This window comes from Pagrus major, chromosome 8 (assembly GCF_040436345.1).
Source record: "Pagrus major chromosome 8, Pma_NU_1.0".
Taxonomy (NCBI): Eukaryota; Metazoa; Chordata; class Actinopteri; order Spariformes; family Sparidae; genus Pagrus; species Pagrus major.
In genome coordinates, this window is record NC_133222.1 from 32,984,542 (window position 1) to 33,012,267 (window position 27,726).

The window sequence follows — 27,726 nt, forward strand, 5'->3', positions numbered from 1 at the left end:
TGAAGAAGCTGGCCATACACTTTAATGTACTGGCGTCATTATTTTCCTCTCATTTTACCCTTGTTTAATCGTTCTGTGTCATTCTCTTACATCTCTCTAACACCTCTCATCCTTCCTCATCCCTCCTCCCTCTGCAGCGTCCCAAACAGAGTCTGTTGTCACGTTCCTTCCTTTTTCTTTTTCTTCTTTTCCATCTCCATCTTATTCATGTCAAATCTCTTTCCCATGCCCCTCTTCTTCCTCCATCATCCTTTTTCCCCATCGTCGTCAGGCTCTCCGTCCGCCACCAGCTCCTCCTCCTTCGTTTCCACCCCTGCTCCTCCTCCTCCTCTTCCTCTCCTTCTTCCTCTACATGGGGAACACCAGGAAGCCGGAGAAGGTGGAGTATTTCCATCCCCCCATTAGGTTTCCTCTCTCCAGTTTGAGGTAGGCCCGGTCTCCCTTTTCCATCTGGATCAGAACACCATTACTGGCCGCCTCACGCGTCACATCCTGGTCACCAGCAAACGCTGAAATCACCGGCCAGCCGTTGTGCATCAGGCTCACCTGGATAAGGCAGTAGAGAACAGACAGTTTACAGATATAAAAGAGACAAAGGAGAAAAAAAAGCTGACAGACACTCTCCCACACAATCAGGGAAATGTAGGGACATTTCAGGATGATGCTTTCATGTGGAGTTATATTTTTAGATTTCCAAGTTGAGCTGCAAGATTTAAAAAAATCCTTGCGTCATTTCACTAAGAAACATGCAGAAATGCATGTGGTTATGATAACGACACAATATTATATATGCATGGAGCAACTTTGTGCTGTGCAGTCAGCACATTATCAATAGATATCATGTGTACCTCTTTTTTTTCATTTACCACATGGCAAAGATTTTACAATGACTTGGGCAGACATCCAAACACACAAAGACACAAAGAACCCACACTGTGTCTGACTCAACAAATGTTTCAATGGGGGAATAACATCCTCTTCTTACAAAGCGAAGTAGCTGTCAGTGATGCATCCTCTCCCTTTCCAGGCCAGCCAACGTACACACCAGACAACGGCTTTCATCACTTCTCTTTTGAGCAACAGCAAAAATACAAGCGCTGCCTGGATTTGTTTCCCCGGTATGCTTCACTGAGAAAGGTTTTTATGCCACCCCTGGCACCAATGCAGCGCTAAAACAAACTGAAATGAATTTTGGAGAAATGTCTGTTTATGCCAGATCACACCTTATAAGACCTGTGAGATTACAGCCTTCCTGTGAGCAAATTCACTGTACCCTCTTAAGGAAAGAGAGACAACACAGGGTTTGTGTTCAGCTACATTTTTAAGGCTAGTTGTACATTACAAGACCATGACTACTACATGATGACTGTTACACACATAACAAAATTTACCAGACATCCTCATCCGGCACACATACTGCGTGGGCCTATGGCACTTGGGCGGTCCGCTCCTGGCCAAATGTCAGTCAAGAGTGGACCAAATAAACCAAAACTGGACCAACTCCAGATCCAGCCCACCAGAATAGAATGAGCTGTTGCCCAGATTTGGACCGGCTATAGTTTATTTGGTTAACTCTTAGCTGGCATCTGGCCATGCTATAGCGGACCGCCCAAGTGCCATCATTCCACGCGGGATGTGGGCCAGATGAATGTATCAGGTGTGGGCCAGATCTGGGCCACAACAATTTTGCTATTTGGGTCCGCATCAGGAAGGGGAAAATATACAAACCATCTGAGAGACAGTTATGTCAGCTGGCTTTAGAAATGGAAGCTTTATTATCAAATGCAATAAAATCTTAAAGAGTATAAAAATCTATAATGGCAGCAAAAAGCACAAGCTATTTATGTGAGATTACTGATCTGACAAAAATGTCTGGCAAACAACACACTAAGGCAGCTTGAATATTCAACTGTGTCCCAAATCCCATCAGACGGTTGTGCACATACCAGTGTTTCCCACACATAGACTTTACATGAGCCAGCCGCCCAGGTTTATTTGGCGACCTGTGTTAGCATTTCATATTGTTTTTCCATCCAAGAGAACGACTTTCAGACTTGCACTGTTGCCCCCTAAACATTTTGACACCATGTTTTTTCTTGAATGTCACTATGGAAATTTTTTACATTGCTTAGGTATGTATAAAAGCTGTCATGTTGCCAGCAAGACCGGAGCGAGACACAGAGTTATAAACACTGCGTTCTGATCATAGTGATCTTTGTAAAGCAGCTATGAGTTTGGTACAATGTCAAAAGTAAAGACCTGTTCTGCTCTACTCTTAATTACTACTAAATTTAACAACACAGCTTAGTGGAATCCACCACAGGTGCACAGCCATTCTGTTGGAAACACTGTAGACACCATACATGTTGAAGTAAAAATATCTATTGTATTTAAATAGTCTTCCAAATTAAACAAAACAAAATATTTTTGCATTTCCAGCATAAAAATGTTACTCAAAGGATATGCTTCACAACCTAGTGCTTCTTTCTCAGCATTGTACTGTGTCTTTACCATTTTATAAACGACAACAACAAACTGTGATTTAAAAGTATATAGCGACAGTGCTTTCACACATTGTACCCATGTGTGATTGCAATTTGTTTCTTTTCATTATTTACACAGCAGACAGGAGTTTTACGGCTCATGTTCTGACAGAAATCCCACCTGAGCTCTATATACACGTAAAAATACCTCTGTACACCCTGGAAGTAAATAATTATAAAACTGATGCTTACTTATGGAACACAGTCATCAACATCCCATAATTATACACTTATCCATCTCATTCTACCTAATGGTCAGGAGAGCAAAAGAGGATGTGTGCGTTACGTGTGTGTGTGTGTGTGTGTGTGTGTGTGTGTGTGTGTGTGTGTGTGCAGCAGATGGAGAGCCTGTCAGAGTCAAGAGCTCTCCTGGCCAGGCACTCCTCCTAATAGCAAACTGAACATAGTGACTCAGACTGTATGTGTGTGAATGTGTGTGAGTGTGTGTTGCTCTGAACAACCAGCCTGTGAATTTGATGAAAACACTCAGACTATACTTAAAGTTTTTTTTATTATTATTTGGATGGAAACACAGCACAGGTCATGGACAAACTTAAATTTCAAAATGTTGAAAATGAAGTTGGTTATATCCAAACAAATTTAATAAAAGAGGGATTTCTGTATTTTCTCAGTATATATGCATACGCACATATTTATGTACATGTGGGGTATGTACAGTAGCCATTTGAGGCTAAGATGAGGCAGAGGAGGCGTCGCTCTGTATGAGATGAGAGATCTTTGTTTGGGCTGTCTGACCTGAACTCCACTCCTGCTGAACACATCTTGCACAGTGGGGAAAATAACTCTCCTCCTCGTCCATGTTTATTCAACTTCAAACTTTTCCATTTGACAGTTTCTTACTCCCTCTTCTGATCCATGTGCTGTTCTCTCTGAAGTCTAGACCACGCAACAGTGACATAAATCACTGTTCCTGGACAAGGAGAGGTCACTCAGGGCAACAAGTTTCACACTGTACTTGCAGCAGCTTTAAAGTACATTTAAGGAACGAAACTGAAGGAATATTTTGTGGAAAGTCTAATTAATGAAGCAGTTGCTGTGTAAATTTCAGTACATTTGTGGTTTATCCCCTGCTGACATATATATAATGCACAATATTAAGGTTTTTGCGTAGAACAATAATTTCCCAGGACAAAACAATAATGATAACACTCAGACCAGCAATACCACAACAGCGAAGTGCACCAGTTTTAATGTAACTGCAGTAATTAATGAAGGCTTCTAACAGTAAAAACACTACTTCGTTAGGATCCACCTTGATTAATTACAAACATTACACTGTTAATGAGACTCTTCCCTCAGTGAGGGAGATGATGTGTTTTGGGAGAAAAATCCTTTCAAATGATTCTCAATCTAATTTCTTTCAAATATGAAGTTATGTTTGATAACTGCTAAATTATAGCTGTTAAAGGTGCACTATGTAGAATTTTAATCAGAAGAGAAAGATCTTCATTGACTGATTTTGTTATGCCTAAACAAACCAAATAATAAAAAATCTCTTCTTTTTCATGACTGAATAAACTGAATAAACAAACTGACCTTAAATGACCCTGCCACCTTTCTAGCTTCAAACAGTGTTCTGGGGATCTTATTTTCCTCTGAGAACAGCTTGTTCATTCACTTATGGAAAAAAATAAACATAGCTTTGTATTATCACCTCATTTATATTGTATATATTAAAATGTTGAGTTTTAATACTGCATAGCCCCCTTTAAAGTAACTATTACGTAAAAAGCAGACTCAGACATAAATGTAAAATAAGTGACATTCGCCTCTTTCTTGCAACAAATCAAGCAGAAAGACTTAAAGAAGGCCAGTCTAAAAATATCATGTACTTTCTCCCCCACCCAAAATGTCAAGCTGAGCCCAATATTCCTCAATTACACATGATGGACACTTTGGCTAAAAAGTATATGTAGACGGGGGGAAAGCAAAAGCTTCATCTTAGCCTCCAGATATGGAGAAAATAGAGATAAAATGAAGAGGGAAGAGACAGGTGACACTGAGAGACACTAGCATAGATGGAAATGTGTAAGTAGATAAAAAAGAGAGTCAACGAAAGAGGAGAGGAGGGGGGGTTAACCAAGGGAGGGAAACGCAGACAGAGGAGGGAGACTGGGCTGTGGGGAGGGGGTTTGGTTCCTGTCCAGTGTGCATGTAATGCTTTCAAACAGAGACAGACACAGCAGACAAAGAAAAGCCAGCATCACTACATCACTCTGTTACCCTCAGATACACACACACGCACACACAAACAACGCAGACAAAATCCAGCCTCTCACCTACCCGACCGTTCAGCTAAGTCACTCATGTGGAACTCGTACTTACAAAGCCCCCACCACACCTTCCCCCAATCCACGTTTTTTTTTTTTCTTCACACTCATGAACTCTCTTTCTTTCACTCAATTATTTAAACAGGTTCCATTGTTGTCTTGCTTATTTAAGCACCTGTCAGACCTGGAATCTGTAACATCGCTGCGCTCCTCTGTCAGTTGCAGCTTCTTGGCTTCAGCACAAAAGTCTCTGTTGCAGAGGAGTGCCACACTGACTCTGTTAAAACAAGATGGGACTGTTAGATGGGCTGTTGGAGTGATTTTTGGCTTTTGGCATGTAGGAAGCAAGTCAGGACTGTATTATCTGAAAGACAAAGGATTATTTACTCTATGATTCCATCAAGCTGCACTGTTAAGTTTGGTGCATGGAGTAGGCAGAGCACTTTTTCTCATTTTTTCACAAAAGTATAGCAGCGTACAAGTCATTCTTTAGGGCAGGGCAGCCAAAGTAGGGCCCGTGGACCAAATTTGGTCCTCCATAAGGTTTGATTTGGCCTGCTAGGTGTTTCCAGTGAAATAAAATGTTAAATAATGTTTTTTAAAACCATAATATAAACCACTGTTGTTTATGCCATTTTTTATGAGTTAAAATTGCTCTTTAAATATATAGAATCCATAATTATTAATTATTTTTCATAATCTGTGCATGGCGGGAAGAGTGACACTTTGTGTAGGAACACAGTCAATTAAGGGCATTTCGGATCCAAGTTCCAATTTTTGCATCATAACAATACAATACAATATGATCAGCGTTTGCTTTTGGCCCTTGGCCCACCATTAAGTTTGGATTTTGGGCACCCCTAATTTAGAGTCAAATCTGATGCTTTACTGTGATCAAAACGCAGGATTTATAACTTTGTGTCTCCTGATTAGATACCATACTTGCTGCTGGTATCTGACTTTTCCTAAAACTGTCAGTATTTTTATTTAATTTAAATCATGTTTTTTTCATTTAATAAATTACACAAAAGGCAAAAAAAATTGATAATTTTTACCCATTTCAGCCACAGGCGTCATGTGGAACACACTGATTTTGGGTCATGGTGCTTGGCAACTATCATTGTCTACCATCAGAAAACGGCCACTTTCAGCAGCGAAGGATCATCCAGAAAGGCTGATGCAGGTGGGCTCCGCTCCGCTCCACTGCCCTGCACTGCACTGCCTCTTTGTGGAACATAACATAGGAGAGACCGGGGACAGTTGTACCACTTTCCCATAACTAGCTGAAATTCTACATACATAATATGATTATGTTTGGTTGTGTGTGAGTGTGTGTGTGTGTGTGTGTGTGTGTGTGTGTGTGTGTGTATGTTTATGTATATGTATAAGTACCTATGTGTGTATGTTTATGTGGTTGACAGCAGCACTTCTGCTAGTTATGGAATTCCGTCACTTCCGCTGTTCAGGAAAAATGACATTATTTTTTACGTGACGTCAAAATGTCAACTTGACAGAGCGTTTATAAACAGTGCAAGTCTGAAAGGGTCTCAAATCTCTTCATTTCTCCCTCTCTCTCTAACACACACACACATGCACACACACACAGCCACACTGGGTCAGTGTGTGTTGTGTGTGCCAGTGATGTATAGCTCTAATAAAGCTGTGACAGTGGCTTTAGAAGGATGAGACTTTTGTCACACACACACACACACACACACACACACGCACACACACACCTGTGAAGAATAAAGTACATGTGTTGGTTCTCCCTGTATGCAGCTATCTGCCACTCCCTCCCCCAATCTCTGTCTCTCTCTCACACACAGACACACACACACAGACACACACAGACACACGCACACACACACACACACACACACACACACACACACACACACACACACACACACACACACTGTCAACTACACCCTTACAATTACCACCCATAAATATAAAAGCATGATAATAGGGCTGCACATTGTGTCAGGCCTCGATCGATCTGCATTCATTAATGCATAAGCACCAATTAAGTGGCTGAGTAACAGAGAGACGGGCAGACTAACGGACAGAGAGAGAGAGGAGGCAAAGAGAGGACACATAAAAAGAGGGAAAGGGCTGAAATGGAGTGGAGAAGGTTCGATATGTAAATAGAAGTTGGCTGACGTCTCAGTGCAGCACTTAATGCCAACGACATGATGACATCCTGTTATTGCATCATCAATTCCTGTCCAGTCGACTGTCTTGACATGACAATGATACTCCTCTCTGTCTTCATCCTAGTTTTCTTTTCCTTTTCTTTGCCTCTCTTTCTCTACATCTTATTTTCTTTTTCCCCTTTTTTTCTTTTTTCATTTCCTTCCTTTTCTTTCATCCCTATATTTTCCTTTGCTTTCCTTACTTGAACCTCTTAAGCCTCTCTTTCCCTTTCTCTTTTTTTTCCTCCACCATCTCTCTCTTACAGACTGATGTAGATAGACGTGGTGATGGATACATTCATAATAGCACGTTTGTCTGGGCCTGTGACACCCTCTGTCTATAAAATGGACAAGTTTCTTCTATTGAAAGTTTTCTCGAGTTTGTAGCAAAGTTACTGAAGGGTCATTCAGAAGATGGGTACACAGCAAAAAGCAAACCTCTATTAGGAAAGAAGTGTTCCTGGGAAAAAAGACTGGCGTCAGCTGATGTAAGTCAGGGTACTTACGTGTCATACTAACCTCACTAGCACTGCCACTACTTCTTTTTGATGTTTCACAATAAAGGTACAGGCAAACTACCTCCTTAAAGGTGCAACAAGTAAAAAATGGCCACCTGTCAAATTCATATTCCAAACAAATAGGGGGCAGCATATCACCAAAGCAACCATTAAATGCTGTTAACTGTAGCTGCCATTAGCTTATTAGCTAAGCTAGCTGTGTAGCTAGCGCTCCTATTAGCTGACCCGGACTGGGAGCTTGGAGCAACGGGGGAGTGTTGGTGTTGTTTACTATTACATGTCTTGAGGTAAAAAGTGACTAGGGGCTAGCTGGTTAGCATGCTAACCACAATACATAGATGTCTTTAACATTAAAATCAAAACAGTTAATTCATCACTTTTTGATGATCATTTTGATTCTTTTTTTAATAGTTTCAACTACAAATTGTACATATAGCACCTTAAATGTTAAAGGGGCCCCCTGGTGGTCGGTGAAGGTACTGCAAGTGGGCTGCCAGAGGTCATTTACAATCAATAAATAAAAGGTTTTTAATGTTCGATTTTGTAATTAAGCTTGACATTGCCATTAAATATTTGATTTAATATTTACATGAAAAAAGTAATCAGAAATCATAAAACAACGTAGTTCAATAATGTAAATGGCTGTTGAAACATTGCTATTAAGTGGTAGGACTTCTGGCAAATGGTGATCAATAAAGCTATAAGCCTAAGGGATTAAATTAATTAATTAGTGCTACTTTTCTAATGTATGTAATGTATACATCTAAATCTGATGATGCTGGCTACAAATCCTAATTACTCACAACCACCACAACTTCACCTGCTGCCACTGGTTTCGATGTGGAAATTAGTGTCTCGTAACGTGCTTTGCATTTTGGGATAATGCTGCTGCTCATTATTAGAATCTGGAACATCTGTGCTGGCCAGGAGACTTTATGTAGGTCAACTCTGTTTGTTTATTTGGTGGTTTTGATTCTCAGTTTTCTTTGCTCTGCTTATGCACCCTTTACACAGATATGCTCAGATATTGTGGCGCGATCTACAAGTACAATCCAGAAATGCAAATACCACCCTGCAGCTCTCTGTGGACCATGGCTGTGTTTTGTAACCATTACTATTAAGCAGTTTCTCCATTTTGGGCAAAATCTGTACATAAATGGGAGAGGAGGTGAACATATTGTATATTCTAAATATATGAAAAAGATGTTTGTGTGCAGTGTCTGGTGAAAAGCAATGAAGCAATGGCCATACAACTGATTCAGTTACCCTTTAACAACTATATTTTACAATCCCATTTAGAGTGCTATTGCAAACAAAGGACAGTCAGTCTTCTAGTTTACTTATCCTCAATCAGTGCTGCAGTGATCGCTACAGCCTCTTTGCTGAGTGTGACAGGTGTTAATCTTTATTTATCACCTCAGTACATCTCATTTTTTGTCTATTACAGGAAATCTCAGAAAATTATAAATGGATTTTTATAATTCACTTTGAAAAACTGGACAGGCACAAAAGAAATTACTCACTTTTCGCATTGGTGGGAGAGGTTTCACACCAGAACCTTCAGCCAAGTCGCCAGAATGAAATGTTGGCAGTTATTTTTGCAATGGACTGATAAGTTCACATTTGTATGTGTCATATCACATTCACATTCTATGTTAATGACCTGATTCTCATATTGGGAGGTGGAGGGCACGGTGGTGGCATTACAGCTAGGCGAAAAGGCTGCCAAGCCAGTGACCATAGTTCAAGACTGTATTTCAACATTTGCAAGTGCGAAACCACAGGATACTTTTAAGGAGGGCTTGGGACAATTTCCTGGCATTTTTGTGGTGACAAAAAAATATTTTTAATGAGAAGTCAGGGTGAAACGGTGGGGGTCTTAACTAGACCATGGGACATCTCCATCCATGTTTTGATTTTAAGCCACAACATGATGCATTCCTAACCCTGATGAAGTGTTTTATGTGCCTAAACCTAACCAGATCCTGAACACAGCATGGTCACAACATAAGACTGAACTGAAAATGAAACCCTATAGAAATGTTAAATTTCAACATATCTGTGGTTTGCACTGGATGCATGGTCGTGGGGCCTCATCTTACCGCTGGTGCAAAGCTGTGTGCGGTGCAGTGCAAGTGTCATTGCCAGTTTCTAACTGGCACAGTTGTCATTTTCATGCCAGTGCCCACGTTGTGTAAGTAGCAAATGTGCTTGTGCCCACCTGCGCACAGACAAGTGCTGCTGTTCAAATAGCAATGTGCCAGGTCCTGGCGTACCTAGCTCTAAAAAGGAATGGGAGATTTAACTCTGGTGAATTTCATGTCACGGCCAAAACACACCCATGACTAAGAGTCTAAATACAACCCCTTTGTGCCTTGAGCCTTACTTTGTGTCCAGATTATCTGCTGTTTAACATAGATATAGTTCACTGAAGCCAGTTGGTGATGTGTGTGGAAGAAAACTTAATTGTGCTGTAAATGTGCAGTATAAAGTCAGTCATTGTATAAAGTCAGTACTGGTGTGCTTTCCATTTAGTCAGATCTAGTCAGATGATTCAAGCTATACATTGGTATCTGTACAGGCCTTTATCACTGAAGACATTTTGACATGTCACAGAAGGACAAGTACAGAAGTGGATACTAAAATTATTGATGGCTGAATTCTGTTTAGCTGCTTCAGTTTCAGGGTCCTGGTATTGTACATGCTGAATCACTGTCACACTGTCATGGCTTACTGGGACATTTGAATAAAACAAAGTCTTTGTACATTTTATTAGTAACACCTGTTTTCTTCCTGCGATGTGAAGTCAAAGTATCTGCGGTAGAAAAGGTCTACCAAGAAAAACTCCATCAGCAATCAAATTGGAATTTTCTTTCTTTTTGTAAAAAATGAATCCAGTGTGAATTTGCAGTTCTCATGGCCTATTCCTCACTTCTACTGGTCATTAGTGATTTATTGTCTGAGTGTGTATACAAATGTTCTCTCAGCTAGAAGGATTGTTAGCAATCTAATTTAATAAGGAACAGCATCTTATATAAATCACTTGTTCTCTGTGTAAATGGCTATGCAGAAACTGCATCTGTAGCACAAAGTTTAGATATTTGCTTTGTTCCTGTGCAAACACAGCACGGGATGTTACTGTGCAGGAGATGTGTTGTATAAACTGTAGTGATTATGAAGAGTTTCAAGGAAAGCAGTTTGTGACTAATTAAAAAAAAAAAACAAGCAAAAATGATGCAGGTCAGAAGTTGAACCAGTCACATTATAGACCAGGACACAGAAACAGATCTTACAAACGTCAGATAATTTGCTAAGCATCGATATTGCCTCAGGGAACAACATCATTAATGTGAGGACAGCCCTGAGCAGAGCCTTCACCTTCCATATTTCTTCTTTAGTGAAAAGCAAAACAGGCAACTCTAATTCAGTTACCAGATGTCAAACCACACCAAAAGAGAAAAATTATTCAGATAAGTCAGTTGAGAACATCGATAAGCGCAGATGGTTCTATGATTTTTAATAGCATTTTCATCGATCACACCGAAAAACCAAGAGGGACTAATTATGTGATGCTCAGAGAAACAAAGCTTATGATGAGCTAAAATATAAAGACAAATGCTTTATATCACTCTCTTTCAACAAAAAATAACACAAAACAAATAAAGAATTGTGAAATAGTGCTGAGGGAAATATTGTCTTTGTTTCATCACTTCTTTATAACTTATGAAAAACTGCCATCTGAGACCAAAAGTCAAGTAATACCATAATACTGAGAAAACTTCCTCCTGTGGCTGAACTGCAGCTGCAATTCACAAACCACTCTCTGCATTCTGCACCATTGCCTGAATGCATAGGTGGGCTTCATCAACCAGGCACTCAACCTGACAAATGTGTTTTTACATACATGAACCACTTGTGCACCACTTGCTAAATTTAGCCTTCGATGCTTTTATTTTGGCAGTTGACAGCATTTTTTTTTCAATATTAATACCTTGCTTTTTTAGTTGAGTAGACTTTTGTCAGACCAGCCACTGATGTTGTGTACTGTCTACACAAAATTGCCTCTAGAGAACAACAACTACCAACCACTGTAACCATTTAGGCAAATAGTATATTGCCCTATTCTATTTGAATGAACAAGAGCTGGGAATTATGTAGACAGGCACCGTTCACAGGAGCATTTGACCTTCATTTCTATAAGTAGGCGGGCTTAATCACTTAAGCCTAAGTTCCCTAGATCCCCAAATCCACTGAATATTTTCTTGGGCACACTTTTACCAGACAGGATGTGGAGAACCAGAAGCCGAAGTCCAAACAACATGTAGTTCTCTGAACTGACAACCAAGCAACTAGGTTCAGATCAGTACTTCTTAATAAATGAAGGCCAATCAGAACTGAAGAGACAATCTGATAGAAGTGCTACTGAACATGGGATAAAAAAAAACAACAACTTTTCCTTGAGATATCGCTGGTAGACAAGAGCTCTCCAGAAAAGAGCAGATGTTGGGCAGATGTTCCAGCTCTTTCTTACCAACCAGCCAATAGTTTAGAGATGTTGCCGCAGTTAGGCAGTAGAACAGGAGGGGATGCCTCAGTCACTGTCTGTTTTCCATAACTGCCTTCAAAGTCTCAAAAGTCAAGTTGACAGAAGAGCGTTCAGGTGTTGCACGCACATAGGGAGGGTCAAGCTCACTCTTGTCACAGCCCTATACTCGTGGTAACGCATTTGTGCGATACTGTTCTGTGTGCACTTATCAAGTGCATGCACCTCGTTTTTATGTGTGCAGGTTTTGAGACTAATTAAATGCCATAGAGGAGTGCCATTTCTTCCTATCTATTGGCATCTAGCCTCTTTTTCAGTGCAGCAGATGAGACATCTCCTTCCTCTTCAAAATAAAAACCAAAGCATTCAAACACAGATTTGGACATCTGTTACCATGGCAAAAGTAGACACTTGGAGGCATTTGGGTCAGCCCTGCAATGAATGCACCTCATTTAATGCTTTCATGACAAAAAAAACAAGACTCAAATAAGGTTTCCCTAGACTTTAAGAAACAATAAAATATTCACATTTTCAGTCATTATTGATCTAAGAATCCAAAGCAAATTCTAAGTGATCAAATTAAAGCCTAAAGAGCAGTTGGCAACAAATGTGATTTTCTCTTTTTGGACTATGTCTGCAGTCCTGATGATTTTCTTTTGTTGGGTCTTTGCCATAATCTTGTTCATTTTAAATAACAATGAATAGTCAAAGATTTCTTTCTCTCACACCTCCTCTCTTTCACACATGCAAGTTCTATAATGTTGTGCCAAACTGAAGGAGATGGAGCACAGGTTGATTGGATAATAATAAAACCAAGCATCTGGCTTTCAGACTCATTGTGTTATTGTGTGTGTGTGTGTGTGTGTGTGTGTGTGTGTGTGTGTGTGTGTGTGTGGTTGTGTGCGCGTGTGTTGTGTGTGTGTGTGTGTGTGTGTGTGTGTCAATGACTTAAATGTCAAAAGAGAAGATGGGAGACTTCATCTCTGTTATCAGTGAACTGTGGGTGTTTCAGTTATGTGCTGTTTCTTATTCAGGTACAATGGCACTTCTTACATTCATATAACTGAAATATCAAATGTTTCAGGTGTAATTTTTTACCTTGCTGACCATTTTAATTTTGCATTGAACTGATCCTTTTTTCAACTCATTATTGTAAAACACAAAGTACATTTGAGGCTGATGAGAATGTCATAGACAATATTGGACAAATTCATTTTTTTATCAAATTTTGATGCTGAAAGAAAAGAAGACAAAAATGACAAAGATAACATTTTACTTGAAACGCATATCAACTTCATGGTGTAAAAGTCAGGGGATTTTTAAATTCAGTAAGATTCATCATCTGGAACCATGAATGTCTGTACAAATCTCAGTCATTACAGTAGTTGTTGAGACACATCAGTCTAGACCAAAGTGGTGGTAACATGTTTAAATATGACTCTACCCCAGCACAGCAGAACTTTTACACCAGCCTTTGCAACAAACTCACAAACAAGCAACTAAAATACATAGTCTGTGTGTGTGTGTGTGTGTGTGTGTGTGTGTGTGTGTGTGTGTGTGTGTGTGTGTCTGACAGCTCTCAGAATATACTGTCTCTCTGGCCAGTTGAAGACAAACCAGCTCCATTATCCCATTTTTTCCTCCTGTTTTCTCCATCGAAGAGAACAGATAAGGTGTTTATTTATGTTTCTTTGACTCGCCTCTCATTTCCCCGCGTCTCCACTGTACAAGATGAACACTGTTTAAGCCAGCAGCGAGAGACTACTGTATTTCTATTTTTTCTTTGTCATAGCATATTTCATGCTGCTCATTTCTTTCACACCTCTTCATGTGCAACACATCACTGCACCGATGGCCCCTTACTACCCTCAAACACACAGCTGTGGCACGCTGGGAGTGTAGTGACACATATTACAGTTTTTCTCAGTTGCTTTGGTGCTTTTCTTAGATCAGAATAAAAATTCTCATAACTATTAGTTCAACCTCCACAACATTTAGTCATTTGTGCACATCATAGTAGCAATTTCTCCTTCCTCTGAACAAATTGCAAATGCTTTTGGACATGTATCAGTTGCTTTCATACAATTCTCTGCTGTTTTATAACATTATCATTTGCTTATGTCATGTCAGTCAAAATGAACTTACTTATGGATGCTGAATAGTCGTTCCCAATAAAACTAATAGTCTTCATTTCATTGATTGAGTCATTACATACAAAATTGTTGAACTAGTTATCAAATTCTGTCAAGCAAATTTTATACCTTTCTTTATCATTTTTTCCTGGAAATGTCTCCTAAATTGAACAATTTCTCTCAGGTGAACTTCAGCTTTCACTCACAAGGAGGTGTGTGAAGTATTAGTTGTAACCAATGACAAGCCACTTGTTCACAGTCACTCAGGGATGAATCCCATGAACCCTCACTTGGCAAGCATATATGAATCGAGCAGGACATAGTGTGTACCATTTCTACAATTCTGTGACACAGAAATGGAAGGTCAGCATCGTGGAAGAGGGTTGAGGATGCTGGTCGAATATCTCCCTCCCTACTCCCCATTCCTTAATCCGATAGAGGAGTTTTTCTCTGCCTGGAGGTGGAAGGTTTATGACCGGCGACTACATGCGCAAATGGCCCTGCTAGCAGCCATGGATGCAGCATGTGATGACATCGCAGCAGAGTCATGCAGAGGGTGGATTCGCCACTCCAGGAGATACTTTCCTCGCTGCATTGCAAGGGATGATATCCGTTGTGATGTAGATGAAAATATGTGGCCAGACAGACAGAACATCTGGATGTGCCAGAATGATTTACCTATGTTCAGTTATAATATGTACTGTTATATTGTTCACATTTGTGCACAGCTCTACCAAAAGGGTGTTTCTTATGTTTGTTCTAAATAAGTGACTGTAGTGTATTTTTCTTTTGCACAATGCTGTAGAATTGCAAAGAGCATATACAGTAAAAATGTGAAACGTACGTATTCAGTGTCTTGTACTCACTTACTCCCCTAACTACAGCAATGTGTAACTTTACTGTAGTTTTCAAATGGCTGTACAAGTAGTGTATAGTGCTGTCTTGAGCATTTTCAGGTAGTGTCACCGAGTTCTGGCCCTTTTTTTTGCATTGGAAAACACTGAGAGAATAAACCGTCATAATGAAAACATGACAAAGCCATTTGACTATCTTGTTCATAAACGATGGTGTCAAGACTTCTCATTTTGATGACACTGGCAGTTTCATTGACATGAATACTTGCTTTTGAAGAATGGACTATCCATTTTGAGCAAGTGACGTGCTTTTGCAGGTTATCCACTAGGTTTTGCAGTTTGCACTAATTGTTTTGAGAAATGCACTAACTGCTGTGCAAATGTTAATAGTGATGTGAGAAAAGCACCAAAGCGACTGAGAAAAACTGTAATGTTTCTTTCATTGTCACTGCACTATTTGTGAGATGCTGCTGGTCTTAAACACCATATAAGTATTACAGAGGTGGTCATAGATCATACTTAAAGACTAGAAAACACACACTATAGAAGAGATAGATAAGAAGTTGATTTGCAGAATATATAAAAAATTACTTGGGAGAGTGAGAATTACTTAGAGGATTTCCTGATCAACAGTGTTTAAGAGCAACATAACACTTTTTAGAGTTAGTTAATTATATGGACTATGACTTTATTACATTTCACCCCCTTCCAACAAAATCATTTTTTTCTTGGTATGCCACACACCCCTGCACTACAAGGTAATCTTCAGCCCTCAACCTTATTCTTATATACAAATCCAGGGAAGTACCAGAAGTATACATGTTGCTGGTAATGCTATGTGGCTCCCTACAATTTTCTACTTCTAGATTTATTTTCTATGCAATGCTACTTTTTACAATGATATCTAAAAGATCTCGAAAATCCCATGCACGTCTCAGCTGCTCCAACAGTGGTAAACTTCAACTTTGGAAAAAAGAAAAAAAGAATATATAAAAATAGAGTTCCCTCAAGAATATTAAGATTATTACTACAATTATCATTAATTGATTTTAAGCCTCTATGAGTGACCTGTAGTTGGCATTTTGTTGGTCATCGCCAGGTAATTAATGAAGTAACCTTGGAAGCCTTTTTTTGTTTTTTACTAATGTAACTGGTCTGTAATGATTTTAAGTGCTGTATCGTAGGTAACTGGACTTCTCACTTCTCATCCAAGAGGCTTCTTCAGTTCTAACTAACTGGAGGGGAGTTGCAGGCTTTTAAACTGCGTGAGAGTGTCCTTACAGAGTCGTTAAGGACACATGTGAGCTTTGAGTTTTAGAGTCGTTAGGGCCACTTGTGGGTCGTTGGTCAAACCGGCCTTCATGTGGGTTGTTAGGGCTACCTGAGCCCAGGTGTGGTTGGTTGTTAAGCTTTCTGGGGAGGGAACTCAGTACAGCATTGTAGGTGGGTGATAAGTAATGTCGTAGACCACCTCCTCTGTTTGACGTAGATGGATTATTTTACTCCTCTTTCAAACCATCTGTCTTCTCAAGTTGTTTACATTTTTGTCCTCAAAGGAATGATTTTTCTCCATCAGATGTAAGTGGACAGCAGAGTCTTGACCTGAGGAGTTGGCCCTCCTGTGTTGTGGCATTCGTTTATGGAGAGGTTGTTTTGTCTCCCCAATGTACAAAACTGTGCAATCCTGGCTGCATCTGCTAAAAGACTCTGTAAGGACACTCCCACACAGGGTTTAAAGGCCTGCAACTCCCCTCCAGTTAGTTAGAGCCAGAGAAGCCTCTTGGATGAGAGGTGAAACTTCTTCAAGAAACTGAAAAAAGTCCAGTTGCCTACGATACAGCACTTGAATGACCATGACCTGGATGACTGAGAACCTTCGTCAACATTTGTAATGATTACATCAGAAGTGACGCACGCCTTTGTCGAGCTCATGAAGTCAAACTGCTGCACCTGAGTAGAGCCGCACCGTGTAGACAGAGAGTTCATAGTTTAAGAGGAAGATAACGCCTCTGCAATTTGCAATACAAGTTCCACAAGTGTTCAGAGAGGAGAGATAAGTCTGTGAGTTCTAACACAACAATCTTATCAGAGCTATGGAATATTAAATTATCAATTTTTGCTCACCACATCTTAGCCTTTCTAGCCCTAAGGTGTGCAAAAACTATAGGTTAGTAACTTTTTGCAATGTGAAATTATTGGTTATCTTATTGTACAGGCCATTAGAAGCAGGTAATTATTGATTATCAGTATCAAAAGAAAAAAAACCATATCATGCATCCCTAGTACCATTATTATATTACAAAGTCCTTCATCACTTTTCTCTAGACCTCCAGTACCTGTTCTGGCTATTATGTGATATGTAAATAATATATAATATTAAGATCATAATCCACCTGAGGTACGTTCATCAGTAACTGGGGGCCACTGTCTCATATTGTCAGTCCAACTTTCCCATGCTGCTGTCACTGTCATCAGGCAGCATCAGACCCTGAGTCACTCCGATCTGCCACTGCAGTAATGGCGGAACACACAAAGGCTGCTGGATTCGTCTATAAGGTGACTTGTAGTAGTAATTCAATTTAGTATTGGTTATGTTAATTGTCTTGGGGCAAATTTCATTCATTCTCCCCTGCTCTGCTGCACCTGATGAAGCCTCACTAAGCTAAGCGGGTAGTTCAGTAGTTCAGTAGGATTTGAAGCACCATCCTGGCCACCAGTGAAAGTGACCCATGGAGACTGGAGTCACATTTGTTTCTTTCCATGTTGGCCAGTAAAAAATACACCGCAGGTCGTGCAGGTGAGATGTGAGTCTCAACATACAGTGTTGCAAGAATAGGTATTTACTGTAACTATGGTACTATGAATTCAGTTTGACCCCCAGGTGTGTTATCTAGGCCTTAGCACACCTCAGATGTGTCTGCGTAGATGCAGCGAAAGATATGTGGACATGCAACAATCTGACACAGCTGTTTCATAGTAAAGACACAATGATCACACATGACAACTCAAAACTACAAATCTTCTGTTAACAAATACGGATGTTTTGTTTGTTTTTTGACATTATTATATGTGTATAAATGTATGTCTTCGTCTGGCCATTTTTGTGTTTAGCCGGTGTTTAGTAGTCTGTTGGCTGTAGTGGAAGGCTGCATAGGGAATCAGACAATATTAAATAAACTGTTTGATGATATCTGAGGAGGATGTCTAGGAGGGAGAGCCAGATCTCAGTGGTTCTATACACCTATCAATCTTTTAAAAGTGTTTTTAAAACAGAATTCATCAACACTTTAATGAAGCTGTGCTTATACGGTGTAAGCAGTCTGCGACAGCACCATATCCATTTAAATCAGGGAACAGCCTTTACAGTCACAACATTCATTATAGATCATATAAACAATATAACTATATTAAATACACTGAAAACGTATTTATACTACTTTATTTATGTTTTATAATAAGCATCCACTTGCCTTGTCAATTACGTTAATTGCCGAGTCTTCATGTGTTTCGCATGCGGTGAAACAATCATCAGTGCTCCATTTAGTAATATTTACTTCATATAATTCTGCCCTTGGAATGACACCTGCTGACAAGCCAATCACTTCAGGTAGCTAATAAAGACTCCAGCAGTCATTGTGGATGTCTTTCATGGAAATGAAACCAGTGACTATGACTATGGTCTCTCGCTCGTCGTGTTCAGAATATCCTACCACCCACATGTTGATTTGTCTTTTCTAAGATCTGCTTAGAAAGGCCACAATGATTCATTTCCAGTTTTTACCACTGCTAAATGTTCATGTATATGAAATTAAATGCCTATTGATTTATAAAGGTACAATAGTGACACTTTAGGTTTCTGAATGCACCAAATACTGACTCTTTGGGTTGGTCGGTGGGGCCAGCCACCAACCCGAAGCGTCAGCATTTGATGAGGTGGGATTAAGACTGGATAATCACCTGTCTTACAAAGTGGACATTTAAATCAGAGCATATGTAGTGCACTGAGTCAAGACATTTAACAAAGCTGATGCAAAACACATTTGGATTTCAGCATGGTATAATTGTAGTGAAAATATATTGGAACATTTTGGTATTACTAAAAATTTTCATGCACTCCAATTAACTCCAATTATGTTGCATTTGGAAACAGATTGTTCAGATTGCTATTTCTCAGGAGTGAAATATCTCATTAAAACATGGGACGACCAGAGTAACCCAGTTTAGACAATAAAAATGTGTGCATTGTAAACCAATGTAAAAACATAGGCTGGCAATGAAAGGGCTGAAAGGATTCTGCTACTCAGAGTTCAGACGTAAGGGCAGTACATAGAAGCTAAAATCTTTTATTATCAGAGTAGCCTGCTATCATCATCTTGAAGCAATGCCTCCAGGTCTTCTACTCTCAACAGGAAAATGAAAGGTTTAATACGCACACAGCATGAGGCATTATAGATGTCTTCCTCGTGTGTCTTTCACCCTGACAGAGCAGCTGTGACCCGAGGCTTTACAAATGTCATTTCTGAATGCTCAAAACACCGTTGTAAAATACCACTTATTCACCGTGCTGAATGACAATAAACAGCATTATAATAGTCCACTCCATGCTTTAAATCTCCTGGCTGATTTTTTTTTCTCTTTCAATTATCTTTCTCAAATTCAGATCCACTGCACTACTCTCAAATAATACCAACACCCACTTAACAGTGAAAGGCTGATTAGTAATAACAGGACTGCTTGCTTATGTTTTTATTTGGTTTGACTTGCTGTGCAGCACTTTAACAGACGGCACATTAACCCCTGTCTTATCCCTCAAATTAGTTCCAACATACAGTACAGTACAGTACTGTGGAAAAAGACATGTCTGCTTTAAAAGCCGGCCCATCAATCCAGAGAGCACCTCACATTGTTGAGCACTAATATCCTACCAACACCTCATTTGTTGGTCTTTCTGATCTGCAAGCTCTCTGTTCCGAGCTGTAGGTACAAGATGCTCACGGACAGAAATGAAATTCGTCTGTCTCAATTTCCAAATGAAGGAAATAGAGACGTGTCGGAAAAGGTTGCAAATGAAATGAAACCCTGTAACAACAGGAAGTGTCTGATGTGTAAATTTTAAGTGATTTTCATAAATATTGTAAGAAAGCTAACCATTAGTTGAAGTACAGACACAGCAGATGGGTGGTATTTTGGCTAGTGTGGTGGAGTCCTCTTCAGATCACAGAACACACTGTATTTAATTTGCAATACTTGTGTTTAATTGCTAGCTGGAAAGCGAAGAGAAGAGGTAGGCTTGTGGCGGCTTTTTGACACCCACATCACTTCTCTCACACCTCACAGATAGATAGACGGATCCCTGCACTGGAGAGGACTGATGAGCGATGGAACAAACTGTTTATCCTTCCCTTTGTACATCTACCCAGCATCCACTGATCAATAATTACTCATCATGTCCTCCAATCTCCTTCCTTCCTACCCGTCCTGTGTTTTTCTTGGCCCTCTTTTTTACGTATTTCTCCACCTTTTCAGCTCTCCATTTGCCTTTCCCGTTAACCATTTTTTCTCTTTACTTTCTTCTTTTCACATCCTTCCCTCCATTCCCTGTTCCCATGTCCCTCTTACTGTTTTACATTTCCTCTCTCTTCCCAGCCCCTCCATCCCTACCGCTCTCCTCTCCCCGCTGTCTCTCATCTCTCGCATGCACCACAGTAGCTGCCTCTAAGGCAATCAAACAGTGGGAGTTTTCAACACAGCAGATGTGCCGGATGGATGGGAGGATGACTTGAAGAGGTTGAAGGTGAGCGGCGCACAGGCTGCGCGCTCGGAGGAGAGAGGACAACCTACACCTGCATGTGTGTTCGTGTCAGGAACGTGACAGAACTCGGCTTTTTCTAACCTAAAGTTTTTAAAATTTGGAAATGTTATGATTTAAAAATGTGGAGGGCCTTGGAGGGTTTAACCTAACAAGACTTTGCCTGTAAGTGATGTACTCTGGAGTCTGGTTGTTGAAGTCATCAACATGACAGTTTCTCTGCTTTCCCTTTTAGTCCCTCTTTTACCGTCTTACCGCTAATGACGTCCCATAGCCATACTCCTGTTTTATACAGAGGAAACAGCACAAACAACAGTGTAAACGCGATGTGAAAGGCATAATCACCATTGACGGACTTAATTACCTCACAGCCACGGGTGAGGTTTGCCATCCACGGCATATTTGCGTTCAGTCACACAAAGCTGACTGGGATTATGCGCCCTGGCTTGACGTAGCTTTTCCCCCCTCGCACATCGCCCGCGCGCCCTCCTTGTTGTTGTTATTGTTGTTAGTGCTGCTGCCATACTAATTAATTCAAGACTCCAATAATAAAGTATAAGTAGCAAAACATAATGCCAAAGCCCCGGGGAGTCGACAGCATAATTACACAACAGTTTAATTTGCAAGAGATACATTGTAATTAACGCTGTGTGGCTTGTAAAGCACTGTCACGTGCGTGTAAAATGCTAGAAAATGGGCTTAAGACTGCTCAAGTGCCTCCTATCAGTTGACACATCAAAAGGATGTGGAGACTGCATCTGAGGCGTGGTGAGAGCCAGTTGTTAGGATGAAAGGAGAGCTGTGATGGGGCATACTGCAGGCGGTGTGCGAGAAACAAATAAGTGGAAAACATGTTATTTCTACATTAAACCCACGTGAGTGTTTGTGTGTGTGTGTGAGGGAGAAAATAAAAATGCCTGTCTCTGTTTGCTCTGTTCAAAAATGTACTTCATGTTTTAATCTCCTGAATAATCAAAAACCTGAGTCAGCCTGCTGCCTGCTCTCATGAAGGCAGGCAGGGAGAGAAGGGAGTGTCGCTGTCCATGGTGCTGGAGAGGGGCCCCTCCTCGCGCTCACCACAAGCACCCCCGTCCCCCTGCTGGCTTGCACGCGCCTGATTTGGCTCTGTCCTCTGTGCATGTATTGATTAATTATGATTGGGCCGGCGGGTGGCGGGCGACTGGCTTTCATCTGTTAACGCCCGCCTCCGCGTCGTCGTCTCCCGGGAATGACATCTCAAACATCTACAAAATGACTTTCAGTGCTGCTGAGATTCAACTTTTATGAGGGTGGGGGGGAACAGTGTGGGTGGGTACACATACACACACACACACATACATATAGATAAAGCACACACACACACACACACACACACACACACACTTTAAAAACATGTGAAAAGACGTTACCTGTATAGTTTGGCGGTTGTAGACTTTCACCACGTGGAAGTTAAAACTGTAAATCCCTTTGCGCGGCGCGATGAAATTACTTCTCTCCTCATCAAAATTCTTCCCAATGTTTACTAGAACCTACGAAGGAAGGAAGGAAGGAAGGAAGGAAAGGAGGGAAGGGAGGGAGGAAGAAATTCATTGATAAAATTGCATTTTCTTTTTTATGTCAGTCACAGTGTTTGTATGAAACATTTATTGTGAGGACATCCTGACAAACAAACAACATCAACAAAGAAAAGTAGAGCCTGCATCTTCATTTATTCTTTTTATTTATTCATTTCAGTCTAATTTCTGGGACAGAATCAACATATTTATCCCACCTGTCATTATTTCACATTTCCTAGTATTAAAATCGAACTTTTCTTTTTTTTTCTGATAAAGAGCTCCAGGGGGCCCCTCCTCTGGTCCCGGACCACACATTCAGATTCACTGCTGTAGCGGATTATCTCTGTTTTTATCCAGGCTTTTTTTTTTTTCCTCCCTTGTCAGAACTCCCAAACTTTATGCGCAACGAAAAGAGAACTTAATCAATCTTTCAAATGAATTTCTCAATTATGCATTTCTGCAGCCAAATGTCTGATTTTATGGACGGAGGCGAACTGTGGCGTGTAATTGAACGGCAGTTTGAGGGAGAATTAACCTTTAGCGGCAGGCGGGTAGGACCTCGCCCTCACGACCTGCCGTTACTAAATTATTTGGCGAGATGTCAGCTCCCATATCCCGTATTGTCGGCTCGGAAAAGTTGAAATATTCACAAGGATTGCCTACCAGGTTATACTTACCCAACCACTTTGGAAAATGCATAACCTATAAAAAGAATCGTCGCCGAGTCGGATTCATTTCCGCTCCACTTTTAGTTATCTTTAATGGAGCTGCTCTCTGCTGCCCACGCGACCATTGCCAGATGTGCGCCAGATGCGGCTGCGCTCACGTCCAGCCGCTGGAGCCGATATCAACAGCCTCATTTAACATGCTTTTATCGAGTTTTAACACAACATGCTCACAACAAGTTCAACCTTTACCGCAGTGCTTGGAGTTTGTTTTTTAAGCAGACAATAACACCGAATAAAACAGTCATTTTAATGCTCCATGGCGCAGAAAATAGACCTTTTTTGTTTCTGTAAATTATGCGATATTTTATTCTTCTCCAGTTCTCTCTCCTTCACCGGTTATTTGACAAGTGCTTTATCAGGCAAAACGCACGCCACACATGGAACACACGAGCACACACACCGTCTGAAACTTCATATGTGCGCTGATCTGCATCATTCCTTCATCAGGTGGTGTTCCGTCGAAATAAAACACGCTTTTAAACTGACGAGACTCACTACAAACAATTATAAACTTAACGTACTTGCGTCTTTGATTTTTTTGTTTTGTTTTGTCCTGTTATTGTTATTTTACAAGAGAAGAGATATTATATTTTGTTTCTCCTACCCGGTCGAAGTAGATGACCATGGTCCGGTTGCTCATCTCTGAGGGCTCGTGGTTGGTGTTCCGGACTGCGGAGAACGCCACCTTGGCGCTGCCCGAGCGCACCGAGATCCCGAGCGCCGTGCCCGTGGGGTCCGAGGTCGGGTTGGAGTCGCACACCACGAGGCACTTCCCCTCCAGGACGATTGGTTCCGTGTCGTTCTGAGCGCGAGCCGGGCTCGCCGCGAGCCACACGGCACTCAGCAGGCAAAACGCCAACATACCGGAACAGAAGGGTGAACTTCTTCGGTCGTCTTCACGCCTCAACCCGCGGGTCTATTCCCCTCAGAAAGTAAGGTAGCAAGAGTTTCCCAGTGTCCCCGCGACGGACCGTGAGCAGGCTTCTTTTACAACTAGATGCCACTCCGTGTTTGGGGTTTAATTAGCCGGCAGCAGACACTTTGTCCCTCGCGGAGTCTTTTGGAGGGGTAACCAGGCGGGTTATTTTTAGGCGCCTCTCCTTTTTGTTCGGAAACCAGTTTGTCACCTCCGTGTCTCCGGTCGAGTCGCGAGTTTTTCACCTGTTCTTTTCCTCTTTTCGCACTTCTCAGCGGCGTCTCTGTCACTTGGAAACACAATAAGCGGGAGTCGGTGGTGCGTAGGGGCCCTGGACGAGTGACGAGGCAGCAGAACTCATAGCGCGCGGGGGGGAGCTCCGTCTGCTCTCTCTCGCGCGCGCTTGAATTATTGATATGTGAGATATGAGAGTTTCAAACACAAAAGGCTCGCGAGGAATGGACGCGGCGCGCGAGCGCAAGATGCTCCCGCCCTGGTCCTACTCTTTTTTTCTTCTTCTCCTTCTTTTTTTTCTTTTTTCTTTTTTACAAACCCCGGTAACGGAGACCCATCATCGGATTAGCGCGTGCGCGTCTTCGATATTTTCCAATCACTGCCGTCGACCGCCCTCCTCCCCGCCCCGCCACTTTATCTCCCTCACTCTCTCTCTCTCTCTCTCTCCTCGCTCCTTCCTTGCTCTCCCCTCCCCTTGTCTCTGACATCTATCTATCTATCTATCTATCTATCTATCTATCTATCTGTCTGTCTGTCTGTCTGTCTGTCTGTCTGTCTGTCTGCCTGCCTGCCTGCCTGCCTGCCTGCCTGTCTGTCTGTCTGTCTGTCTATCTATCTATCTATCTATCTATCCATCCTACACTCATCTCTTTGCTCTCTTTCTTTTCTTTTCCCTCTCTCTTCATCTCTCTTTCCTTTTCCTCTCTTGCTCAGCGACCCAAACACACACACTTTGCTTCTCAGAGGCTCACAGGTGAACCACAGAAAGCAGCAGAGGTCCACATGGAGGAGGAGCCATGAAAGATGAGCACTGTCCTCACTTATCAATGTGTTCTGCCAGTCAAGCATTATCGTCACCATCATCACCACTGCCATCATCATTGAAGCAGAAGACTGTGTGAAAACACTGTTGTGAAACTGCTCTGCAACTAGGAGTCTTATGTGTGTGTGAATAACACATTGAGAGATAGGTAAAATCTAAAAATGTAAATGTTTGAAGAGGGATTTCATTAAAGCTGCAAACAAGCACAAACACACATTGCTTAGGTATAATCATTTAAAAAATACTGAATGTCCAGGAAAAATAAGTCTTTTCTTGTAACTCGGCAGCCTTATACCAGGAGAAGGTGCAGCAATGCAGAAAGTGTGGAAAATGAGGACCACTGGGATCCAAACCAACAGGGACACACACACATGGCGAGAAGGGTTTACCCAGTGTTAGAGTTAAGATTTGATGCAGCAGAGGGCAAGATATCGTGACTTATAGGCCCCCTGGGATAAGCTCCAAAAACACTGTATCCTACACTTCCCATAATGCAACTCGTTTGCATCTTTTATTAGCGTTAACATTCCACACTTGTATTTTTGAGCAGCTTTTCAGTTAAGCTTTTCAGAGGTCATGCAAATTGCGTAACTTGAGTTATTTAAAGTTTACACGGTTACAAGGTGAATTTATTTGTCATTTTACGAAAGTGCGAAAACAAAATTTAGTTTAAGCTCCTTTGTGCTACATAGGAGAAAAAACAATACAAAACAAAATCAAACTATTTTGTGGAGTGTGGAACGATGAGTTGAGGAGTCTTGGCCTGGGGAGTGAAGCTGTTCTGCATTCTGGTGGTACGGTAGCGGATGCTTATGTATGTTTTCCCAGAAGGCAGCAGGATGAACAGACTGTGGCTTGGGTGGGTGCTGTCTTTTAGTAACCTTTGGGCTCTGTGCAAACGTCTCACTTCACTGAAGCCTTCTTAAGTTTTCTTCGAAAGTAGAGCCTTTTCTTTTTAACCAGGGTGGTGATGTGAGATGATCATGATAGGTTCTCTGTGATGTTGATTCCCAGGAACTTAAAACTGTTCACCTGCTCCACCTCAGCTCCACTGATGTAGACAGGGATGTGTGTCTTTGCCTCCTTTTTTCTAAAATCAACATCAGCTCTTTGGTGTTGACATTGAGCAGTAGATTATTCTCTGATTTGCTCCCAAAATGAACTCTCATCACTCTCATGTTTATAATGCAGCTGATAATGGTGGTGTCAATAGAGTCCTCTTGATGTCTGGTAGTGCAGTCATGGGCATGCAGTGTGAACAGGAGGGGACTGAGCACACAGCCCTGGGGTGCTCCGATGTTGAGCACTAATGTAGAGGTAGTCTTGTGAGGAAGTCCAATATTCAGTATGATTTTTCAGTATGAGTGTGGTATTAAAGCCCAGGGTGTTAATTTTTCCAGTCAGCTTCATGGTTGACATTGTATTGATTGCTGAGCTGAAGTCAACAAACAGCATTCTGATATAGCTGTTCTCAGGTGTGTGAAGACTGAGTGGAGGGCTGTGGATGTGGCATCCTCTGTGGATCTGCTGGTTCTAAAAGCATGCTACACCATTTTTACACATGTGTGTAACAGGTGTTTACAGGTCTCTGGGAGTACCCACATTGCATCTTAGCCCCTGAGTGACATCACTGGAGGCAACTGATCAGATTACATGCAGCTTCCACTGGAACCACTTAAGGCTTTATTCTATTTTTTTCACATATGCAGTAGTAGAGTTAGCCTTTGAGAAAGCTCCCTGCAGAGCCACAATGGGCATTATGCAACTGTTTTCACAGGCACGGTAGAACTATCCATTAATAGTAATTTGACTTTGACATGTAAAGTGAGCAGACTTCCTGTGCAATCCTTTTTTCTATTCAGATGTAAATGACCAAATTTAAACCATCAGCAGTCACTTTGCTTTACACACTGTTTTTAGATATAAGGAGATCAACAGTTTTGTTTTGTTTTTTTATTTTTCCAATATGCAAGGTTAGGTTGAGTTTGACAGAAAATCATCAGCCGTTACATACATTTATAATATTTGACTTTGATCATTTTTACCAAGCACTGTTCTCTTGTTTATCCATGTATAATATGACATTCATCATGATAAATAAATGAATAAATATATGAATAATAAATTATATACTCATTCAAAACATCAGTTATAAATGTGAAGAATAAAAAAAACTGCCATAGAAAATCAATGTAGCCCAATATGGTGAGAACATTTGTACAGAACACAGTGACAGACAGTATTTCACATCTGGTTTATATAATTTGATTTGATTTCCATTGCATTGGTGTCAGTTGTTTTTCCCTTTGTACCATTAACTTGAGCCAGAGAGAGTTACAGAGAGATGGCACATCATCAGCTTTAATGACTTAGAGTTAAGTGACTCTGAAGATGAAAGCAAAGAGAAATGGTAACACTTTATAATAACCATCATTAATAAAGGGTACATTTATAGTTAGTTAAACTATAGTTAATAGTTATTTTACTGTTAACAAACAATGAAATGCTTTATAAATAATTTATTAAGCAATCGTAAAGTATTTGCATAAACAATTGCTTAATAAATGGTTTATATAACACTTTA

General features: G+C 40.9%; 1 protein-coding gene across 1 annotated transcript; it reads right to left on the reverse strand.

The window, feature by feature from the left end:
• Nucleotides 1-348: 348 nt before the first annotated feature.
• cbln1 (cerebellin 1 precursor) lies at nt 349-24,031 on the reverse strand. The gene is made up of 3 exons (XM_073472695.1): nt 23,774-24,031; nt 22,295-22,414; nt 349-546 (listed from the first exon to the last, which is right to left on the reverse strand). The coding sequence occupies exons 1-3, from the start codon at nt 24,029-24,031 to the stop codon at nt 349-351; spliced, it is 576 nt and encodes a 191-aa protein (XP_073328796.1).
• Between the last annotated feature and the right edge of the window lie 3,695 nt (nt 24,032-27,726).